At 36.9% G+C, this 24774-nt stretch overlaps 1 protein-coding gene across 4 annotated transcripts in view; it reads right to left on the minus strand.

Moving 5' to 3' along the window:
- Positions 1 to 4788: 4788 nt before the first annotated feature.
- LOC123546080 (trichohyalin-like) overlaps positions 4789 to 24774 on the minus strand; it is a 57198-nt gene continuing 37212 nt past the window's right edge. For 2 of the 4 annotated variants that reach the window (XM_053551108.1, XM_053551107.1), the window contains exons 27-29: positions 18941 to 19045; positions 11683 to 11712; positions 4789 to 9766 (exon numbers count right to left, since the gene is read on the minus strand). In XM_053551108.1, the coding sequence (XP_053407083.1) occupies positions 9250 to 9766; positions 11683 to 11712; positions 18941 to 19045 (652 nt within the window). In that variant the 3' untranslated portion in view covers positions 4789 to 9249. The remainder of the gene's footprint in view (positions 9767 to 11682; positions 11713 to 18940; positions 19046 to 24774) is intronic. The other 2 variants (XM_053551109.1, XM_053551110.1) reach the window with 2 other exon arrangements.

Below are 24774 nucleotides of genomic sequence, written 5' to 3' on the forward strand. Positions count from 1 at the left end.
CAGAAAAGAAAATTTGAACAGTATTTTAGAGTAGTGCTTGCTTTACATCAGCTAAAGAATACAATATTTGAGCCGCACCATGAGAAAACCAACATAGTGCATTTGCGACCAGCATGGATCCAGACCAGCCTGAGCATGCACGCAGTCTGGTCAGGATCCATGCTGTTCGCTTTCAAAGCCTATTGCAATTAAAGAAACCATTAGCAAACAGCATGGATCCTGACCAGACTGCGTGGAAGCGCAGGCTGGTCTGGATCCATGCTGGTCGCAAATGCACTATGTTGGTTTTCTCATGGTTCAGCTCACTTGTAATTTGTTTACATGTTAGAATGCAAGTTTTGTGCTCTTCCATTGGAGTTGAAATCCAGTGGTGTCTTAATTAGTGTTCTTGCCGTATTTATTCATCTATTACCAATGGACAGGTTTCATTGATGCATAATTTTAATTAGAGATTGTCTTGTATTTCACAGTAGTGTCACATGTAAGAAAACTTATGTTTTTAGAAACACATTGTGATGAATAAATTACTATACTATGAAGTTAAGTTGTTTGCTTCTTATTTAGGATCTGTATGGATATTGTTTGCCCTGTCTGTCCATCCGTGTCCATCTGCAAATCTGGATCCTGCAATTTCTCAAAGTATTCATTGTTTAGATTCATAACACTTGGTATGTGAATAGAAGTCAGTATGTAGATTATGGAAGTACATGACTCATGCTTGTAGATCAAAGGTCAAGGTCACTATTGAAGGTCAAGTAAAAATTGTTTCCACTCAATAGCTTTTATTATATTAGTGCTACAGAGAAATGTTCCTCATAATTAGACAGTGTGTCAACACATGACCTATGCTTGTTGGTCAAAGGTCAAGATCACTATTGAAATATTTCCACTGGTAGGGGACTTGTTTTGCCTCTGCAATTCTCGTTCACTTGTTCACTGAGTTATTGCCCTTTGATTATTCAACATTAGTAGAATACAGTACAATTCTTGTCCGGAGTATTTCTCAGCATCCTGTGGTTGGCATTTAGAAAAACTTCATAGGATGCACCATTATTAAGAGATGTGCATATTTTCTTTATGTCTCGGTCTAATGGTTTTTAAACAAATTATTGCCCTTTGATTATTCAACATTAGTATACTATAGTACAGTTCTTGTCCGGTGTATTTCTCAGCAACCAGTGGTAGGAATTTAGTCTCACTTCATAGGAAGTGGAGATTGCATATTATCTTTGTGTTCTGGTCCAATGATTATTCACCAAGTTATTGCCCTTGTAGTATACAACATGATATACTTTAGTACCATTTCTTGTCCAGAGTATTCCTCTGCAACCACTAGCTAGAATTCATCAAAACTTCATAGGAAGCTTCACACCCTGGTGACCCAAGAAGAGATGCACATGTTGTCTTTGTTTTCGGGCGGATGATTTTTCGCTGTGTTATTGCCCTTTCATTATTCAACATTTACTAATATTGTAGTAGAATTCTTGTCTTAGAGTATTTCTCAGCAACCTGTGGTTGGAATTCATCAAAACTTTGTAGGAAGCTTCACTCCAATGAGATGTGCATATTTTCTTCATCTTTCTGTTGGATGATTTTCACAGTTATTGCCCTTTGGTTAGGGCTGTCATCGATAGAAACAATATTGATGTATCAACGATATTTTTTGGTCGATCGATTATCGATTCCCATTTTAAAAATCGATATTTTACACAGAGAATAACAATATCCAATAAACACTCAGACCCTCTAAAAAATCTTTCTGCTGCAAAAATTTGCCTAAGTAACGAAGTTGTCAATAAAGGTCATTCTAAACTTGTCCGAAGCAGTCTTTTCAACTAGTCGGCACTACTGTATGGGAATACATAATACAATAAAACACATGAAAAGCATGCAATTAAACTAAAGATAACATTAACAAAAGGTATATAGCATTACATGAACAAATGGGTTTACACATACAATATCGATATACGATGTATCATCGATATCTGTCTCTGATATATCTATCGTCGATATGACAAAGACCCAATCAATGACAGCCCTACCTTTGGTTACTCAGCATTAGTAAATTATTGGGCCATCCTAGTCAACATATTATCTTCATGTTCCAGTGGGATGCTTTTTCAATCTGATTATTCAACTTTAGTAAACTATATGTACAGAGATATGTCCCCTTTTCAACTTAAAAATGTTGTTGTCAGTACAACAAGTCTTGAACAGAAGAATGGATTGAAGTCTGCTTGCTCTCTAACATACTGACTACACAGGTACAGGTATTTGAACAATATCAAAATACTAAAGATAAATATATATCGGGTATTTTCACACAAAAAAATTGGTCTCCCATCAGTTAACAGGCAGTGTAAACTTCTGCAAATTAAGGGCTGTAACTCCAGTGAATACCATTGAACCATAACATTCCACTGATGTACATAACTACGCTTGGCACTTATCTCTCCTGATTGGTTGAATTCCAATGACATTATTTCAAATTTTCAGGGAAGATTTTTGAAGTTTTCTATATGGAAAAAATAGCCACAACCTCTGGCAGCCATGTTTTTAACTAAAACATGGCATGAAAGCATTTGGTAGAGGTTTGCCAAAGAAACGGTGCTGTGAAATAATTTTTTAAATCGAGCCATGATTTCTAAGAAGCTTTTCTTTTAAATTTCTCCTTCTGGGTTGCTATGGCAACAAGAATTCTGCATGGATAACCTGAAGCTGACAATCCTTAAAGTTCTTAATGAGAGCTTCATGCTCAGGTGAGGTAACAAGAGAGACAGCGCGCTTGACTATTTCGGTGCTGGATAGTGAAACTGGGCACATCTGAGGAAACTGGAGCGGTCACTGGAGTGTTTAATGACTCCAATGGTGGATGAAGATATTGTACAATAGCTTGAGTCTGTGTCAAAAATATTAAGTAATAAGAGAGGTAAAGATAAAGTGTATCAAAACACTATATAAGTATAACTCTAAGCAAAAAGGGGGCATAATTCATAGAATATTGGTGCAAGAGTTATGCACCTTGTGTCATATGATAAGGGTGATGATGTGGAACAACTACTTCAAGTTTGAATGAAAGGCATTTCGTTATAACTGAGATATAGTGAAAATGCATCAAAATTAACCTTAAATTCTAAGTAAAAGGGGGCATAGTTCATGAAAAATTGGTGCAAGAGTTATGCCCCTTGTGTCATATGATGTGGGTGATAAGGTTGAACAATTATTTTAAGTTTGAATCAAATCCATTTTGTAATAACTGAGAGTGAAAGTGTATCAAAATTTTAACCTGAAATTGTAAGTAAAAAGGGGGTATAATTCATGAAATACTGGTGCAAGAGTTATGCACCTTGTGTCATATGATGTGAATGTTGATGTTTGAACAACTATTTTAAGTTTGAATCAAATCCATTTAGTAATAACTGAGATATAATGAAAGTGCATCAAACCTTTAACCTGAAATTCTAAGTAAAAGGGGGATAATTCATTAAATATTAGTACCAGAGTTATGGGCCTTGTGTCATATGATGTGGAACAACTACTTTCAGTTTGAATCAAATCCATTTAGGAATAACTGAGAGTGAAAGTGCATCAAAACTTTAACCTGAAATTCTAAGTAAAATGGGGGGATAATTAATGAAATATTGGTGTGAGAGTTATGGCCCTGGTGCCAAATGATTTAGGTGATGATGAGGAATAACTATTTTAAGTTTAAAGCAAATCCATCAAGTAATTACAGAGATAAGGAGAACAAGAGCTGTCTCCATAGGATGACACATGCCCCCGATGGCACTTTGAATGAATAGTTATGGCCGATGTTAGAGTTTAGGACCTTTGACCTACGGACCTGGGTCTTGCACGCGACACTTCGTCTTACTGTGGTACACATTCATGCCCAATAATTTTAAAATCCATGCATGAATGGCAAAGATATGGACCGGACACGCCCATCAATGCACTATCATGAAATATGACCTTTAACGTCTAAGTGTGACCTTGACCTTTGAGCTACGGACCTGGGTCTTGCGTGCGACACGTCGTCTTACTGTGGTACACATTCATGCCAAGTTATTTGAAAATCCATCCATGGATGACAAAGATATGGACCGGACACGAATGCACTATCATGAAAAATGACCTTTAACGTCTAAGTGTGACCTTGACCTTTGAGCTACGGACCTGGGTCTTTCGCGCGACACGTTGTCTTACTGTGGTACACATTCATGCCAAGTTATTTGAAAATCCATCCATGGATGACAAAGATATGGACCGGACACGAATGCACATCATGAAAAATGACCTTTAACATCTAAGTGTGACCTTGACCTTTGAGCTACGGACCTGGGTCTTTCGCGCAACACGTCGTCTTACTGTGGTACACATTCATGCCAAGTTATTTGAAAATCCATCCATCGATGACAAAGATATGGACCAGACACGAAAATTGCAGACACACCGACAGACGGTTCAAAAACTATATGCCTCCCTTCGGGGACATAAAAAGGAAAAGTGTAAAAAAAACTTGAACCAAGGTGAGGACACAGAATGACGCCGACGCCAGGGTGAGTAGGATAGCTCTCCATATACTTCGTATAGTCGAGCTAAAATGCAGTCTCACAGACAATGATATTTGAGGACATCCAATATATTTACATTGTTTCTCTGCCTGAAAAATGCATTAATTTAAATTCAGCACAAAACTGCCGCTCATAGTTGGACATAAAATAATTAATTTTGGTCCTTTTTTTGTATTTCAACACACGCCTGTATTAAAAACAAACAAATTACTAGAATTTTACCTTAGAAAAGAATTTTATTGTAGAAATCATAAAAATAGAATTTAGAATAAAAGCGTACTAATCAATTCAACAAGTATACAAAATGATCAACTAACAAAATAAATAGAAATTGTCAAAAATCCATGACTGACTTATTCCATTACACTTGCTCCAAAGCATCTGCAAAATGTGTCATACTATGATCTCATCAATATTCATGAGAGCCTAATTTTCTAGAATTTTGTAGTGGCCTCTATCCATAAAATCAACCAATAAGTTAACCATCATTAATCATTTCATTTTAAAATGTTCAAACCATAATTTTCATTTCCCTATGAAACAACTGTTTGGTCAAAACCACAAAATTAACCCTGCTAAATTTCTTTAATGAACTTTCCATCTTTCAATTTGGTCAGTACCACTAACTGTTAAAAGGGGCGCTTACCAAAAATATACTGACTGAATGGCAAACCGTGCAGATCATGTTCAGACTGCATGGATGTGCAGCAGGGCCTCCTCTGCCATTCTCCAATGTAGCCAAATGCTACAAATTTAAAGAACTGGCTACAGATTTTTGAAAGTGGCAACAAGAATTTTATTAAAATGTGGCAATTCAGCTTCCATTTGGCAGTTAAAATTCTCTAAAAATGTGGCTACAACTTTCTGAGGTCCAGTGGAGGCCCTGTGCAAGCTGATCAAGATCTACACTGGTCACAAAGGTATAATCAGTCGTGTCCAGCATGATAAGGTTATAAATGATATAACAACAACAACAGCTTGAGTAGTGAAGTAAGTCAGCTACGGATGTCTGAAGCCAAAAGGAGACTGCCTTATTATTATCACATATACGTGTAAATGACTTGAATACAAATTCTATGAATACATTTAAACAACAGAAAAAAAAGATCATAAAGTGCATTTAATTTAGTAAATGAATAATATCAACATAGGTAATACACTATAACTTCAAACATTAATTCAGAATATTCTATATTCTGTAATATCACAAAGTTTTAAAAAAAGTTTTAAATAAAAGTTAAATATATAAAATCTTATCACAGGATCTGATTGGTACATAAAAATAAACAGTTATGTCTTAGGTTTTAAGTGGTCCAGTACAATAAATAGCTTAAATAGACTCTACGTTGGTACTATACAAGTCTTGAATGTTAGAGACAGAAAGTGTAAGTAAATAACAAATACTAAACATTTATGAAGAAACTAACTACATTTAAAAATCAACAAATATTTGACTTCATTCAGTGTTCATGAAAATATGACATACCTGGTATCATATAGTAGGTGCAAGTGAAAACTCAAGATCTTTAACTTAAAACAAGGCAGTCTGAAAGACAGCTATATCCCCCGCCACTGCTATGGATAGTGAAAGGGTAAACCTTTGATTTTAGCTGTGACTTTGACCTTGAACTGACATGGCTGACTCATGAATTCTGCACAACGTCTTGATGAGCTGATCATTTGACCCAAGTTTCATGAAAATCCTTCAAGGGGTTTAGGAGATACAGAGCTGAAACCTTTGACCTTCAGTTGTGACCTTGACCTTGAGTTGACATGGCTGACTCATGAGTTCTTGATGAGGTGATCATTTGACCCGAGTTTGATGAAAATCCTTCAAGGGGTTTAGGAGATACAGAGTGGACACAAAATGGAAGGCTCAAACCTTCAACCCTTAGTTGTGACCTTGACCTTGAGCTGGCATGGTTGACTCATAATTTCTGCACATCGTTCTGGTGAGGTAATCATTTTACCCAAGTTTTATAAAATTCCTTCAAGGGGTTTAGGAGATATAGAGCGGACACGAAATGGAGGGCTCAAACCTTTGACCCTAAGCTGTGACCTTGACCTTGAGCCGGCATGACTGACTCATGGGTTCTACATATCGTCTAGATGAGGTGATCATTTGACCCAAGTTTGATAAAATTCCTTCAAGGGGTTTAGGAGATATAGAGCGGACAGAAAATGGAAGGCTCAAACCTTTGACCTTGAGTTGTGACCTTGACCTTGAGCTGACAAGGCTGACCCATGGGTTCTGCACATCGTCTTGATGAGGTGATCATTTGACCCAAGTTTCATGAAAATCCTTCAAGGAGTTTAGAAGATATAGAGCGGACACAAAATGGAAGGCTCAAAACCTTTGACCCTAAGTTGTGACCTTGACCTTGAGCCGGCATGGCTGACTCATGGGTTCTGCACATCGTCTTGATGAGGTGATCATTTGACACAAGTTTTATAAAATTCCTTCAAGGGGTTTATGAGATATAGAGCGGACACAAAATGGCAGGCTCAAACCTTTGACCTTGAGTTGTGACCTTGACCTTGAACCGACAAGGCTGACTCATGGGTTCTGCACATCGTCTTGATGAGGTGATCATTTGACCCAAGTTTCATGAAAATCCTTCAAGGGGTTTAGGAGATATGGACCGGACACGATTTTGTTACGGACGGAAGGACGGACGGACGGAAGGACGGAAAGACGGAAGGACGGACGGACGCAGACCATTCCTATAATCCCTCCGCCACGGCGGGGGATTAAAAAAAAACAAAAAAAAAAACTAGGTACTGTGAATGAGTTTTAATAAATGTTTTTATGATACTTGTTGACTCCTCTGCTACAGCAATAAATTCCACCCTGTACACTGCATAAAGATGTCAAATACCTGAGAAATGGAGCAGTGGTCTGGTGGTTAAGGTGTCAGCTGCTCAGGTTTGAACACAACTCTGGTCACAACCACACCCCTTATGATACCAGTACGTACTCGCTTTGGTTCAAATAAGACTGAAACTTTAACCACAATAACACTAAAATCAATATGAACTTAACACCTGACAGAACATTAGAATACTGTTTCTATCTGAATTATCCTACCACTCGGTTCTCTGTACTGGTTTTGCCTTGATTTCTAATTTGCACTTTCTTGCTGTGCCAAAGTAACTGAAAATTTCATGAACATACAGTAAAGGTGAGAATAAATGACTTGTATGTCCTGGTCTTTGACAACATTTGCCCAGTTTGGCCCATTAAATCGAGATATAACTGCACGATTAAGAACATTTACCATTTGGCTGATCAACTGACATTTCAAGAACGGAGTTACTGGTTATCCTATACTACATAATGTATTTGGATGGGCTTGTTAACAATTCATAAATCTTGTTGTGCAACAAAAGGTTGTGAGAACATAACCTTAGTCTGTTATTCATTACAGCACTAGACTGAGCAAGTATTAAATAAGTTATCAAAATCCTTAAAATATAAAATGAGCCGTGCCATGAGAAAACCAACATAGTGGGTGTGCGACCAGCATGGATCCAGACCAGCCTGCGCATCCGCGCAGTCTGGTCAGGCTCCATGCTGTTCGCTTTTAAAGCCTATTGGAATTGGAGAAACTGTTAGCGAACAGCATGGATCCTGACCAGACTGCGCGGATGCGCAGGCTGGTCTGGATCCATGCTGGTCGCAAACCCACTATGTTGGTTTTCTCATGGCACGGCTCATTTTCAAGATTAAACACAATCACATGCTGAGAGTTTTTGTTTTTTTAAAAAAATACATCTAAACCATCCTTACACTGTATTTTGTAATGTGGAATGTATGTAATGGAACATAAAGACTGAATAATTTCAAATAGCATTAAGCTGACTTCCTATTATGCCATTTTGATGGGTTTCTGCTATAGTTAGCCAGATTAGGAACTGACATAAGAATACAAGCACTAAAGTCTTACTGAAAATGGTTCTGAATTCAACGTATTTTGTTACCTTGAGAAAACATCTAAGTCTGTTTCAATTACACGTATTATATTTTAAGTAAGGAAGTATATAAATAGAAGAAAGTGTAAAGCTTACTATAACCAAGAGTGATAAAATATATTGAGCAATGTTCATAATATGGAACCAAGTATTAATGGGGTGAAAAAAACCTAAGACATGTGCCAACTGAAATCAGACTATCAGCTAATATTAATTTTGGTGAAAAACAGCCATAAAATACTTCCAGTGAAATGAAGCATATTTCAGTAGATCTACAATATTATGGAAATTTGAAGTTATTGCTATTATAAAGAGGTATTTCAGTGAACAAAATTTATTTTAATTTTGAACATGCTGCACAAAATGATTAAGTTTCTAATGCTTATTTTTTTTAAAAACAATTTATGCAAACTTAAGAAAGTCCTTTGCTGAAAGCATTCAAAATGGACAAAAAAAGAATCAAAACTGGCTGACATGTTACATTAATTATTAATAAAATCTGAAAACAAAAATCCTTGGCACTCAGGAATTAGGAAATTTCCTATTATTCTCTGTACCTTAGATCTAATGCAAAAATATTTATTACATTCAATTGCTTTATCTTAGATCAAACTATAGTACCTATTTATTTTCACTACAGATACATATTGCTTATTCCTAAAGGGTACCCTTAATATTTAAATGTCAATTCTGTTTCTAATTAATAATCATCGTCATTTTCATGACGCGGCGAGTTAGCCATTTTTTTCAAAAATTTCTTCTTTTTCTTTTTCTTACCACCAGCTGAAAGTGGAGGTAGCTGTGTGGGAGGTGGCTGACGATATTTCTGATCTCCAGACATGTATTGTGCCTGGATGACATCATCATCTTCCTCCATAATGGGATTTGCATAACCTTGCCCATTTTGGCGTAAACTTCCCTGTAACGAATAACTTGATTCCAGAGGATGTGGATGATCTTCGAATGATTGTCGACTACTTGGACGGAATTGTTGGGTTTCATCAAATGATGGACGGCCAGAGGATGACCGACGAGACTGTTGCAAATCGTCATATGTTTGTCGGCCAGGTGGCTGGAAGCGCGTAACGTCTTCAAACTGACGACTGCTGGGACGGAAACGTGAGTTATCTTCAAAATGATCTTCATCGTAGTATTGCTGTTGTTCATGAGGAATAGCAAAGGTGTCTTTTTTCTTCTTGCTTGATCGTCGCAGTGAACTGTAAAACAAAAGCGAGAACACAACTGAATCTTAAAGTTTAGTACACAACCTTATATTTTCCAATTAACTTTTAAAGTCATCATACTTATCCATCAAAACAGATAAACTGAGAATACAAGTAGGTGCAATTCTTCACTTTAATATATTACACATATTTGACATTAACGGCAAATTCCTGACAAAGTTACTGCAAAATCATTAATATTCGTGAGGGATTACATTTTGTGGATATTACGACTGAGTTAGTCAAATGTACTCTGAAAACGCTGTTTTGACCCAAACTGTGAAATGAAAAGATTTCACAGTAAACAACAGGCACAGTTGATAAAAAGATCACTTGCAACATCATAAATCATAAAAATCTTTATCTGAAACAGTTTTGAATAGGCTAAATCTTTTAAACGTTTGTTTACTTTTTTGTATGGAACTCATTTTAATACCATTTAAATTGCAATCTCTTTTTCCCCCCATTACTTGGTGCTGGACATGAACACATCAGTCAGTGTGTAATAAGAGTTTAGAGAAAATACTAAATTACCAATTACTATATAACTGGGTATATTAGCTGTAACTTGAGAGGATGCACAAAATGCTAACACTGTGAAGAAAACAGTTCATAGTCGCAATCTAAAAATCAAGTCAATGTTCTTTTCAGTGGGAAATGACAAACAAGCACACATGGTTTATTGTAATGACATGAGAATACACAGAACACCATGTGCAGGTAAAAACTGTAGGTGCCCACAGAAGGAAAAACAACATCAAATATTCCAATTTGGGCCATTTTTAGAGAATTCTTTTTCACTGAAATAAAAGTTGCTTTTATTCATATTTGTCTCCTGTTTTATGATACAGGAAAGAACAAATTGCTTAAAGTCACAAGCAGATAAGCAAAATGCTCCTGTGATCTATAGTTTCAAGTGAGCCAAACATTGAAAATATAAAGAAAATGGCAGGGGACCTAATGAATTACTCAAGTTAGCCCTGCATGATGGTGCTCCAACCACCAATGCTAGGAAAAATGGTGTTAAAATCTATAGTTAAAAGTTTTCATTAAGGACATTTTTTCCGTATCTTCTGTTATGGAAATGGATCCATAATTGCTAGAGCTACCACTAAAGGCAATTAATATATTAATATACCCACACACTGCTCTAATACAGGTAAAGTATTGTCCAATTAATTTGACCTGTCAAAAAGTGGACCCGGCTTTCATTATATTCTGTTCGAGCCTATATAAGATTAACATGAAAGCCGGGAACATGTTTTGACAGGTCAATTAAATAGCACAATAATGTGTTGTAATCATGACCTTTGTTCTTCAAGTGTGACCTTGAACTTACTGACCTGACCTGCGTTGTACACTATGTGCTTATTTTATGAAAATTTCTTGGGGGGTGGGGGTGTAAGAAGATAATGGAGCCGACAGAAAGTTAAGCTGCCTGATCTCTGAGCTCTAAGTGCGACCTTGGACCTTATGAACCGGATTGTGCTCTCTGCTAGTCTGCATGAGGTTCACAACAGATTCTAATTTAAAGAAAGTCTTTCAGTGGTTATTTCATTTTTGACTTTGACCTTGAATTTAATTACCTGGGTCATATGCCCTACATGTCGTCTTGATGAAGTTAACAACCAATGCTTGTTTTATGAAAATCTTCCAAGAGGTTAACAATATAGGGAGCGGATACGAAGTTGAGCTATTTGACCATCAACCTCAAAGTCTGACCTCGATCTTGGACCTAGTGACACGGGTTATGCGTTTTGCACATCTACTTGTTGAGGTAAACAATCTATGTTAGGTTCCTAATCATTTGTAAAAGAACTATCGAGTATGACTGTGCTTTTATTATTACAATGTTACTTTGTGAATAATGCTCACGGATCAAAATTCATTGCACCATAATTACAACTTACTCATCTAAATTTATATCTCTCGCAGTAACACTGAAACATATACCAAAACCTATATGATATTTGAGCCGCACCATGAGAAAACCAACACAGCGCATATGCGACCAGTATGGATCCAGACAAGCCTGTGCAATTTCAAGCAGTCTGGTCTGGATCCATGCTGTTTGCTTTCAATATTTTTAGCCTATTGCAATTAAAGAAACCGTTAGCGAACAGCATGGATCCTGACCAGACTGCGCAGGCTGGTCTGGATCCATGCTGGTTGAAAATACACTATGTTGGTTTTCTTATGGTGCGGCTCATTTATGTTTGTATAAATCTTTTACATTATGACATTTTAAAGGCTATTAATTGTCTATTATAGCATATTTTTGCAGTGTAAACACACTCAATATGACATTGTGTCTATTACTTTTGTTATAACAGTGAGAGGGTGAAATAATTTTATTTTACTCTTACCTTAATCTTTTAAACTGATATATATCGAAAAATAACCATTTAAATTGGATCAAATATGCACAATTACTTTTCAGTCATTTTCTATTCACCCTATAACACCATTTTATTACTTTTTCTACTAAAAAATCACTTCAAATACACACAAATACTATTTAAAGAAGATCTACAAGGCTGTTCATAGGATGAATGCCCCGTGCCTAAATGAGTTATGCATGTTGATTAGACGACTAGAGTTCTTCCACACCTGTTTTACTGTGTCACACATTAGCATAGTTATTTAATCATGCAGAATGACAAAGATTAAGCCATCAATGATTAGTTTGTTTGTTTGTGGATGGGTTGAGACATGTTTACTTTACACATTGTGCCAAGTTATTAAAGCATATGATTGACAAAATATGACGGACATAGCCATTTAAAGCACATCCTAAATTTGCTAGTGTGACCTTGACCTTTGAGCTAGACCAGGGTGTGGGTGACAGTGTTTACTGTTACACATTCATCCATTTTTAAATAATCTTTCGATGAAAAGATATGAATGGACACGATCAATGCACTATAAATTAATGTCTAGGTGACCTTGACCTTTAGCTACGGACCTGGGATCTTCCAATAATTTTACTGTGGCACATTATCAATATTTGAAAATCCATCCAATCGATTAAAGAATATGACGGGACATCGTCCATAATGCACATCCCTTAATTCTAAGTGTGACCTGACTTTGAGCTACGGACCTGGGTCTTGCGCGCGACACTGTCTTACTGTGGTACACATTCATGCATGTTATTTAAAATCCATCATGATGACAAAGATATGGACCGGACACGCCCATCAATGCACTATCCCTTAATGTCTAAGTGTGACCTTGACCTTTGAGCTACGGACCTGGGTCTTGCGCACGACACGTCGTCTTACTGTGGTACACATTCGTGCCAAGTTATTTGAAAATCCATCCATCGATGACAAAGATATGGACGGGACATGCCCATTAATGCACTATCCCTTAATGTCTAAGTGTGACCTTGACCTTTGAGCTACGGACCTGGGTCTTGCGCGCGACACGTCGTCTTACTGTGGTACACATTCATGCCATGTTATTTGAAAATCCATCCATCGATGACAAAGATATGGACCGGACACGCCCATCAATGCACTATCACTTAATGTCTAAGTGTGACCTTGACCTTTGAGCTACGGACCTGGGTCTTGCGCGCAATAAGTCGTCTTACTGTGGTACACATTCATGCCAAGTTATTTGAAAATCCATCCATCGATGACAAAGATATGGACGGGACATGCCCATTAATGCACTATCCCTTAATGTCTAAGTGTGACCTTGACCTTTGAGCTACGGACCTGGGTCTTGCGCGCGACACGTCGTCTTACTGTGGTACACATTCATGCCATGTTATTTGAAAATCCATCCATCGATGACAAAGATATGGACCGGACACGCCCATCAATGCACTATCACTTAATGTCTAAGTGTGACCTTGACCTTTGAGCTACGGACCTGGGTCTTGCGCGCAATAAGTCGTCTTACTGTGGTACACATTCATGCCAAGTTATTTGAAAATCCATCCATCGATGACAAAGATATGGACGGGACACGCCCATCAATGCACTATCCTTTAATGTCTAAGTGTGACCTTAACCTTTGAGCTATGGACCTGGGTCTTGCGCGCGACACATCGTCTTACTGTGGTACACATTCACGCCAAGTTATTTGAAAATCCATCCATCGATGACAAAGATATGGACCAGACACGAAAAATGCGGACAGACTGACAAACCGACAGACGGTTCAAAAACTATATGCCTCCCTTCGGGGGCATAAAAATCTGAAGCTTATATAATGGCATAGCCAACGCATTTTGTGAATGACCCTTGTAAGTCTGTGTGCTGAAGCTGGTTGTGAATTTTTAAATGGAACCAATACTTTTAGGTTATTCTTATTCCATAATTTAGAATACTTTTCAAGTTAGCATTTGAATTTATGACAGCAACAAACAAGAAGCCTGCCCGCTTAGCTCAGTAGGTAGAACGTTGGTCTATGGATCGCGTGGGTCGCGAGTTCGATCCTCGGGCGAGGCGTATGTTCTCCGTGACTATCTGATAAACGACATTGTGTCTGAAATCATTAGTCCTCCACCTCTGATTCATGTGGGGAAGTTTGCAGTTACTTGCGGAGAACAGGTTTGTACTGGTACATAATTCAGTAACACTGGTTAGGTTAACTGTCCACCGTTACATGACTGAAATACTGTTGAAAAACGGTGTTAAACCCAAAACAAACAAACAAACAAACAAGAGCTGTCTTTGGACAGCACAGCTCAACTGTTCAAAAGACTTGTCACTAAAAAAAGTTAAAATAATGCAAATCAGACATAAAACAAGTACAAAATAGGCAAAAATTTTGAGTCTTTTAGGATGCTCAATGAACAGTACACCAAAAAACTGCCAAAAAGGGGTATAACTTTGTAAAAATGCAAAACAGAGTTATGGAACTTGCAAAATGCATCTATGACCATCAAAGTGAACAAGTAAATGAAGTTTCCATTCATTCCAAGTAGTGGATACTGAGACACCAGCTTACATACAAAACTTAACCAAATTGCATGGTGTGCTGAAGCATGGGTGAGTGCAATGGATCTACATATTCTTTGAATAATCAAGCTAAACAGTATGATAACATTAGAAATACATTAAGTAACAAATAAGACAAGAGCTCGTCGAACACGAAATGCCCCCCTTGGTGCATTCAGTAATTGCACAAGGAACAGAAATTATATGCTCACTGTAAACAAAAGTTCTACCATTCTGGTTTAATCTGACCTTGACCTTTAACCTATTAACCTAACAAGAGATTACAGAGTGATCTTGGCGCCATCCACTGAGCCATTTTTGAATGTTCCAAATTTCAAGACCAGCTCAAAGTCAAAATCAATGTCAAATTTCATTTCGGTACAAAACAATATGTATGTGGTCCAAATTTGAAAGCTGTGGCTTGAGAAATGAGAAAGCAGGTCACTAGATCAATTTCAAGGTCAAAGTTCATTTCGGTAGAAGGCTGTTGCTTGAGAAATAGGTAACAGGTAAAAATCAATGTCAAATTTCAATTCAGAACACAAAAATATGCATGCAGTCCAAATTTGAAGCCTGTAGCTTCAGAAATGTGAAAGTAGGTCACTATGTCAATCTCAAGATCAAAGTTCATTCCGGTACACGAAACTATGCATGCAGTTCAAATTTGAAGGCTGTAGCTTGAGAAATGTGAAAGTAGGTCACTAGGTCAAAATCAAGGTCAAATTTTATTTCGGAACACAAAACTATGCAAGTGGTCCAAATTTGAAGCCTGTACCTTCAGAAATGTGAAAGGAGGTCACTAGGTCAATCGCAAGATCAAAGTTCATTTCAGTACACAAAACTATGCTTGTGGTTCAAATTTGAAGGCTGTAGCTTGAGAAATGTGAAAGTAGGTCACTAGGTCAAAATCAAGGTCAAATTTTATTTCGGAACACAAAACTATGCATGTGGTCCAAATTTGAAGCCTGTACCTTCAAAAATGTGAAAGTAGGTCACTAGGTCAATAACAAGGTCAAAGTTTTTTTCGGTACACAAACCTATGCTTGTGGTCCAAATTTGAAGGCTGTAGCTACATAAATGTGAAAGTAGGTCACTAGGTCAAGGTTCATTTTGCCACTCAAAACTATACATGTGGTCCAAATCTGAATGATGCAATTTATGGACATGAAGGTTCTAAGTTTTTCCCTATATAAGTCTATATGAACCATATGACCCCTGGGGCGGGACCATATTTGACCCTAGAGGGATAATTTGAACAAACTTGGTAGAGAACCACTAAATGATGCTACATTACAAAATATCAAAGCCATAGTCTTTGTGGTTTGGACAAGAAGATTTTCAAACTTTTTTCCAATATAAGTCTATGTAAACCATGTGACCCCCAGGGCGGAGCCATATTTGACCCTAGGGGAATAATTTGAACAGTCTTAGTAGAGGACCACTAGATGATGTCATATACAAAATATCAAAACCCTAGGCCCTGTGGTTCTGGACAAGAGGTTTTTCAAAGTTTTTTTCTATATAAGTCTATATAAACCATGTGACCCCCGGGCAGGGGCCATATTTGACCCCAGGGAAATAATCTGAACAATCTTGGTAGAGGACCACTAGATTTTGCTACATACCAAATATCAAAGCCCTAGGCCCTATGGTTTTGGACAAGAAGATCAGAAACAATTTTAACTGTTCCTGGCCAATGTGACCTTGACCTTTGACCTAAAAATCAATAGGGGTCATCTGCTGGTCATGGCCAACCTATCAATTTTCCTGACACTAGGCCCAAGTGTTCAAGAGTTACTGCCTGGAAACCATTTTACTATTCCTGGTCACTGTGACCTTGACCTTTGACATACTGACCCCAAAATCAATAGGGGTCACCTGCTGGTGATGACCAACCTCCCTATCAACTTTCGTGACACTAGGCCAAAGTGTTCTTGAGTTATCATCCGAAAACCGTTTTACTGTGCAGGGTCAGTGTGACCTTGGCCTTTAATATACTGACCTCAAAATCAATAGGGGTCATCTACTGGTCATTACCAACCTCCCTTTCAACTTTCATGATCCTAAGCTCAAGTGTTCTTGAGTTATCATCCGGAAACCGTTTTACTATTCAGGGTCACTGTGACCTTGACCTTTGACATACAGACCTCAAAATCAATAGGGGTCATCTGCTGGTGATGACCAACCTCCCTATCAACTTTCATGATCCTAGGCCCAAGCGTTCTTGAGTTATCATCCGGAAACGGATTGGTCTACATTCCGACCGACCGACCGACCTACCGACCTACCGACTGACATCTGCAAAACAATATACCCCTCCTTCTTCGAAGGGGGGCATAAATATATGAATTAATCTAAACCATAAAGTGTTATATAAGAAGAAAAATTAAAAGATACATATATTAGAAACATGCCCATAACCAAAAGCAAAGACTAACATGGAACAAAGCTTTGAAGCAAAGACAAAAGTGATGACACTAGTCATTAAAGCATTCACTCTTTCTTTTATCTACTTCTAACAATTTGTGTTTAGATAATAGTTTCAGGGTAAGACCAACATTTAACTATCATTCACACTGATTGAACACCAGATGTAACAATTCCACAAGACAAGTGGTAAATGACAAGGGGAAATGAAAAATCTTGTGTTCTTGAGTGAAAGATAGCTTGATAGAAAAATCATGTCTTAAGTTTTAACAAACAAAGTATTTCTATGAGTTATTGACATATCATTTACTGATACTTCATTATATATTCTTCCTTGTTCAGATGTAGTTAGATATATTTGATAATCTCAGTGCTTCAAACAGAGAAATTCACGAAATAAATTCCATTTAATGATTATCCTATGTTATACTTCATTAAACCACTGAAAAGCATGAAGTTAAATATTTTCAAGTGCGTTAAAACATATGAGATTTTTTTCATCCAAATCTTACATTTCTCTTTTAAACATCTGTCACAAAATTTATATCTACAAGTATATGGCAACTAAGTTGAATTATTGTAATAAAAAGGCTATGGCTGTTAGAATAGTCATGAGACTTTTGGATTTCTTCACTAAAACTACATCTAACTACTTTACTATCAGTAAAACAAGTGACTTGTAGTTTATAATGGAGATGCTCTTAAGTTTTGTATTTTTGATTTACATTTAGTAAAACTTTCTTTCAAAGAGCTAATTTCTTTAGCTACTATTCCTGTTTCAACAATGTAATATTCTAAATAATTGTTCTAAACATTTAATGTAATGGTCTCATGCACAACTGAGCTGCACCATTAGAAAACCAACATAGTGCATTTGCGACCAGCATGGATCCAGACCAGCCTGCGCATCCGTCCAGTCTGGTCAGGATACATGCTGTTCGCTAACAGTTTCTCTAATTGCAAAAGGCTTTGAAAGCGACCAGCATGGATCCTGACCAGACTGCATGGATGCGCAGGCTGGTCTGGATCCATGCTGGTCGCAAACGCACTATGTTGGTTTTCTCATGGCGCGGCTCAATTATGTATTCTCCAAAACGCAAAACTTTCCAAGAGTCATGGTACTTGTACAAGATAAATTAACTGCCCAAGAATGCCACAGTACAACACAGAGAATACATTAACCACATGGAAATTTCTCAGTGTCACTGCAGGCCCACTACCTTAAACCAAAAGTTAACTGGCAATAACTGTCTTCATTTAAGGCATATTGACAGTCAATGGAGAGAAACGACAGTGAGGCTAGCATGCTGAATGACTTCCTCATGTGAAACAATTTAACCCATCACACCCCAACGAAAAAGCCAGTCTCCATGTAAGCCATTTGATACTAAAATCTCCATTACAAAAATCACTCTGGAATCCAAAAATACATATAAACTATTATAAAAACTATTATAAAAATGCTAAAAGAAAAAGAAAAGGGTACTGAACATACATGTACTGAATACATAAAAACTACTAAACTAAACAGCACTACTAAGGAGAAAGAAATGTCACAAAAATTATAGACTCCCAAATACGTTACTATGTAAGTACAATAATAGTGCTAAGAAAACCAAAAATCTCATAAACTACAATAACAGCTAATGAAACAAGAAATGTAAAAAAAAATGAAATCCCAAATACATTTAAACTATGATAATAGTGCTAATGAAAAGAGAAATGCAAAATGGAATCCCTAATACGTATTGGCTATTCTAATAATAAGGAAATTAAGTGAAGATACCTTGTGCGACTGGACATTGAGCCACTAAGACTCATCTGAGAGGTTCGTCTCATGAAAGGTGGAGGATGTGCCTGTGCACTGCGGACTCTACTGACCAGATGGCTACTATAGACAGGAAACAAGAAGAAAATACGCATTGTGTTAGGTAATGTACTCTCAAGAATGAATTATTTCACATTTTAGCCATAAACCAGTCTGAACTGTATAGGGATGGTTTAAAAGCTCAAGAACTAAAGATATTTTGAGGATTAAATGCAATACTTTCATTTTAAACTCTATTAAATGAAGGAGTTATGACAAGGTGTTGTATTCAACCATTGAAATGTTTTTGATGTATTATTTTCATATGTAACGAAAACAATATATCTGGATCATTTGCAACTTTTTTCTGAGATAACATTTTAATATAAAGAGAAGTAAACATTTTTATGTCTCCGAAGGTGGGCATATTAAAATCACACTGTTGTTCCGTCCATCCGTGTGTGCACCCGTGTATGTAAATTCTTGTCCGGGCTGTAACTCTGCAATCCATAAAAGGGATTTTGAAATAACTTGGCATAAATTTTCATCATAATGAGACGACTTGTCATGCGCAAGACCCAGACTCGTAGCTTCAAGGTCAAGGTCACACTTAGAGGTCAAAGGTTAACAGGGTCTGTTTCGAGTCTGGTCTATAACTTTGCCATCCATTAACAGATTTTGAAATAACTTGGCATAAATGTTGACCATAATGAGACGACATGTCATGCGCAAGACCCAGACCCCTAGCTCCAAGGTCAAGGTCACACTAAGAAGTCGAAGGTTAACACTGTCTGTTTAGTGTCTGGTCCATAACTCTGCCATTGATGAAAGGACTTTGAAAATACTTGGCATAAATGTTCCCCATATTGAGACGACGTGTCATGCGCAAGATCCAGAGCCCTAGCTCTAACGTCAAGGTAACACTTAAGAGGTTAAAGGCTTACATGGTCTGTTTCTTGTCCGGTCCATAACTTACTTGGCATATATGTTACCTATATTGAGATGACATGTCATGCGCAAGACCCAGACCCCTAGCTCCAAGGTCAAGGTCACACTTAGAAGTCAATTGTGTTTCTTGTCTGGTCCATAACTCTGCCATTTATCAAAGGATTTAAAAATAATTTGACACAAATGTTAACCATATTGAGGTGTCACGCTTATGGTGTGGGTTGCTCGGGTCAAGGTCAATCCACAAAATGATGTGTGATTTTTTTGTGCAGACAACTGAAGCATTCTTTGGGCACACTTCGGGGGCATTTGTCACCAATAGTGACAGCTCTTGTAAATGTTTAAAAAGGAGTTCTTGAACTTTTATTGTCCAATATACTGGTAAAGAAGAGTACGTGAATATTTTCAAATCTAACCTTGTGCACAGTAGGTAGACTATATTACTATAAAAGTCTCTGTAGATAAAACACATTAATTCAAATTTTCAAACAAAAGTGTGTTTTTTCGGTATAGACCGTTGAAACATTTCTGACCATGCTTTAAAAAACTACATTATTATAACAATAAAATAATTTCATTTTCCTGCTTAATGTGAACATATTATTTTATACATTCATATTTTTTTCAACAGCCACTGTGTTATTAAACATACAAAAAACCCTAATTTCAAAAGCCACATGCTACATTCACAGGACAGTCGGAGCTGATGAAAATGATCTAAAATTGTTGTGTTGAGAAAACCCGTCTTTTACTGTAGGACAGTCATAAGTTTTTTTTTATAGTCCACAATTTTGATTTTGAAATTCAAAATTTGGATTATCTCAATAACTTAAGTAATTGTGAAAATTGAAATGCTGGAGTTGTGTTGTCCTCACAGTTATTCATTTTACAAAATGTATTCTAATTTCCCATTTCAATTATACTTTTTATTTTTGTTAGATCTACCTCAGCCACTTAAAATCATAAAAATTATCAGTAGAGATTAAAATTGTTTTTATTAGTTTTCAATATATGTTTCAAAATGAGGTGGATGTGTTGCCGACATTATTTCATACAAAAAATACAACCGTAAAACTCAAGGAAGATGTTCACAACAAAAATGTAGTACTAATGACCAGGAAACAATATTTTTTTGTTATAAAAAGTACTAATAAATCTGATGGCACAGAAATGAAAACTAGAGTTGTCACAGGAGTGACGAATTATACCCCCCACAATATGACCTTGTCACAGAACTAAGTCAATGTCAAAGCTGAAATTGCTTGACATTTGATCTACTGACTTCAATATCAATAAAGGTCATCTGCTGGTCATTATCAACCTATCTATGAAATTTCATGATCCTTGGCCCAAGTGTTATTGTCTGGAAAAGGTTTAAATGTTCTGGGTCACTCTGACCTTTGACCTTTGGAACTCAAAATCAATACAGGTCATCTGCTGGTCATGACCAACCTCCATATTAAGTTTCGTGATCCTAGTCCCAAGCGTTCTGAAGTTACTGTCCGAAAACCATTTAAATGTTCCGGGTCACTGTGACCTTGACCTGTGACCTACTGACCTCAAAATCATTAGGGGTCATCTGCTGGTCATAACCAACCTCCCTATCAATTTTCATGAACCTAGGCCCAAGCGTTCTCAAGTTATCATCCGGAAACCGTTTAACTGTTTCGTGTTATTGTGACCTTGACCTTTGACCTACTAGCCTCAAAGTCGAACCTGACCTGTATTTTATCATGTTACACCTGTGTACAAAAATTTATGATCCTAGACCCAAGCATTCTCAAGTTATCATCCGGAAACAGTTTAACTGTTCCGAGTCACTGTGACCTTGACCTTTGACCTCAAAGTCGAACTTGATCTGTATTTCGTGATGTTACACCTGTGCACCAAAATTTATGATCCTAGGCCCAAGCATTCTCAAGTTATCATCAGGAAACCATTTAACTGTTCCGAGTCACTGTGACCATGACCTTTGACCTTCTGACTCAAAGTAGAACTTGACCTGTATTTCATGATGTTACATCTGTGTACCAAAATTTATGATCCTAGGCCCAAGCATTCTCAAGTTATCATCCGGAAACCATTTAACTGTTCCGAGTCACTGTGACCTTGACCTCTGACCTACAGATCTCAAAGTAGAACCTGACCTGTATTTCATGTTACACCTGTGTACCAAAATTTATGATCCTATGCCCAAGCGTTCTCAAGTAATCATCCGTAAATCATTAAATTTTTCAGGGTCACTGTGACCTTGACCTTTGACCTACTGACCCCAAATTTGAACTTGGCCTGTATTTTCTGATGTTACATCTGTGTACCAAAAATTATTGAAATCAGTCAAGCCTTTCATGAGTTATCATCCAGAAACCACGAAAACCAACGGACCGACTGACAGACCAACTGAACGACTGCCAAGCTCACTCCTATATACCCTCCAAACTTCGTTTTGTGGGGGTATAAAAACAAAAAATAGAAAATATTTACTTAAACTTTAACTGTTATTAGTATGTCACAAAACATACTCAAACATGACTGAAAATTATGCACTTTCAACAATAAATTTATTTATTTTTTCCTTTCAGTGTCCTGTGGCCACAGAAGGTGGTATCGATATCTCTTGGAAGAATGGCCTACATATAAACAGGTTATTGTTCACTAAAAAAGTATTGGATACCAAGCCTGTGATCACAGTCATAACAAAATGGAATAAGATGTATGAACCATAACAATGTATAGTATACACAACCACATTTAAACAACAGAACAAACTAAAACCTCATTTTAAATACAGCCAAAAAAATCTTTGTTTATAATAGCATATTTTTGAACACATTTTGCCAAGCAGGAAAATATTTGTGGCTTTCAAAGTAAATAGTGTAGTGAGTTTTCAGTATGTTTTGACAACACCGTGGCTATGATACCCCTATTGTAATGAGCCTTTGAAAGGACAAGACATCATGCGATTATGAGGCAAACACTGCAACAATCATATTGACAGATATACAATCAGACAAACAGTATTTTAGTAATTTGTCAGTACTGTACCACCACTGGGATTAACTACTGGTACTTGTTAAAATGTATATATAAATTTAGCTTTCTGATTTACAAGAATGCCACCTTCTAAGTAAAAACAGGAGTCACACTGAGTTCTTATTAATATAGGTCATTCTGATCAATTCACCTGAGAAACAAATGGTGAACAATGGTGAAATCATTAACAATAACCCTTATCATGCTGGACACGATTGATTCTGCCTTTGCGACCAGTGTAGATTATGACCAGCCTGCACATCCATGCAGTCTGATCAAGATCTGTACTGTTTGCCATTCAGTCAGTATCTTTTTGGTAAGCACCCCTTTTAACAGTTAATGGCACTGTCCAAATTGAAAGATGGACAAGTTCATTAAAGAAATTTAGCACGGTAAGAGATGGGGATAATTTTTGTTGATTTCATGGTTGGGTCATTCCAAGAAATAAAGTCCCGATGAATAACTAAAAATTCTGATTCATTTGATAAACTGGAACGTGTGCCATAATTATGGGTCAAAAGCACCCCACAAAATTCTATGTCAACAGAATTAAAGGAATTCGAAGTAGTATTTTTTATATGATAATTCTATTTGAAATTCATAAAAAAAATCCTCCTGTTCTGACATTTAAAAGGCAGCATACTTCCCGACAAAATGTCAGAATAAAGATCTAACAGTAATTAAAAGAAGAAAACTCAATTTTCCACACATCATGCCAAATAAAAAACAAATGATATCACTATGAACTATCACCTGGACAACAAAATAAATAAGAACCAACAAGACTTAGTGCATTCAATATACCTTATACAGAAAAACATGAAAAATTTGCTAAAAACTTTATTTTGTGCCATTTTTTGTCCAACATCTATTTCAAGTTTTATGATTATTAATATTTTTTGTATAATACAACAGGACCATGATGGTCCTGAATCGCTCACCTGTCCCCACATGACCCAGTTTTGAACTGAGTATGAAGTCGTTTTTTCTATTATTTGACATAGTGACCTAGTTTTTGAGCTCATGTGACCCAGTTTTGAAACTGACCTAGATATCATCAAGATGAAAATTCTGACCAATTTTCATGAAGATCACAAGGTTTTTCTATTTTTAGACCTACTGACCTAGTTTTTCATCACAGTTGACTCAGTTTCTAACTTAACCTAGATATCATCAAGATGAACATTCAGACCAACTTTCATACAGATCCCTTGAAAAATATGGCCTCTAGAGAGGTCACAAGGTTTTTTTTATTATTTGACCTACAGACCTAGTTATTAAAGGCACGTGACCCACTTTCGAATTTGACCTAGATATCATCAAGGTAAACATTCTGACCAATTTTCATGAAGATCCATTCAAAAGTATGGCCTCTACAGAGGACACAAAATTTTTCTATTTTTAGACCCACTGACCTAGTTTTTGATCGCAGTTGACCCAGTTTCAAATTTTGATCTAGATATCATCAAGATGAACATTTGGACCAAATTTCATACAGATCCCTTGAAAAATATGGCCTCTAGAGAGGTCACAAGGTTTTTTTATTATCTGACCTACTGACCTAGTTATTGACGGCACGTGACCCACTTTCGAACTTGACCTAGATATCATCAAGGTGAACATTCTGACCAATTTTTATGAAGATCCATTCAAAAGTATGGCCTCTAGAGAGGTCACAAGGTATTTTACTATTTTTAGACCTACTGACCTAGTTTTTGACCGCACGTGACCCAGTTTCAAACTTGACCTAGATATCATCAAAATGAACATTCAGACCAACTTTCATACAGATCCCTTGAAAAATATGGCCTCTAGAGAGGTCACAAGGTTTT

Source organism: Mercenaria mercenaria, chromosome 9 (genome assembly GCF_021730395.1).
Source record: "Mercenaria mercenaria strain notata chromosome 9, MADL_Memer_1, whole genome shotgun sequence".
NCBI classification, from domain to species: Eukaryota; Metazoa; Mollusca; class Bivalvia; order Venerida; family Veneridae; genus Mercenaria; species Mercenaria mercenaria.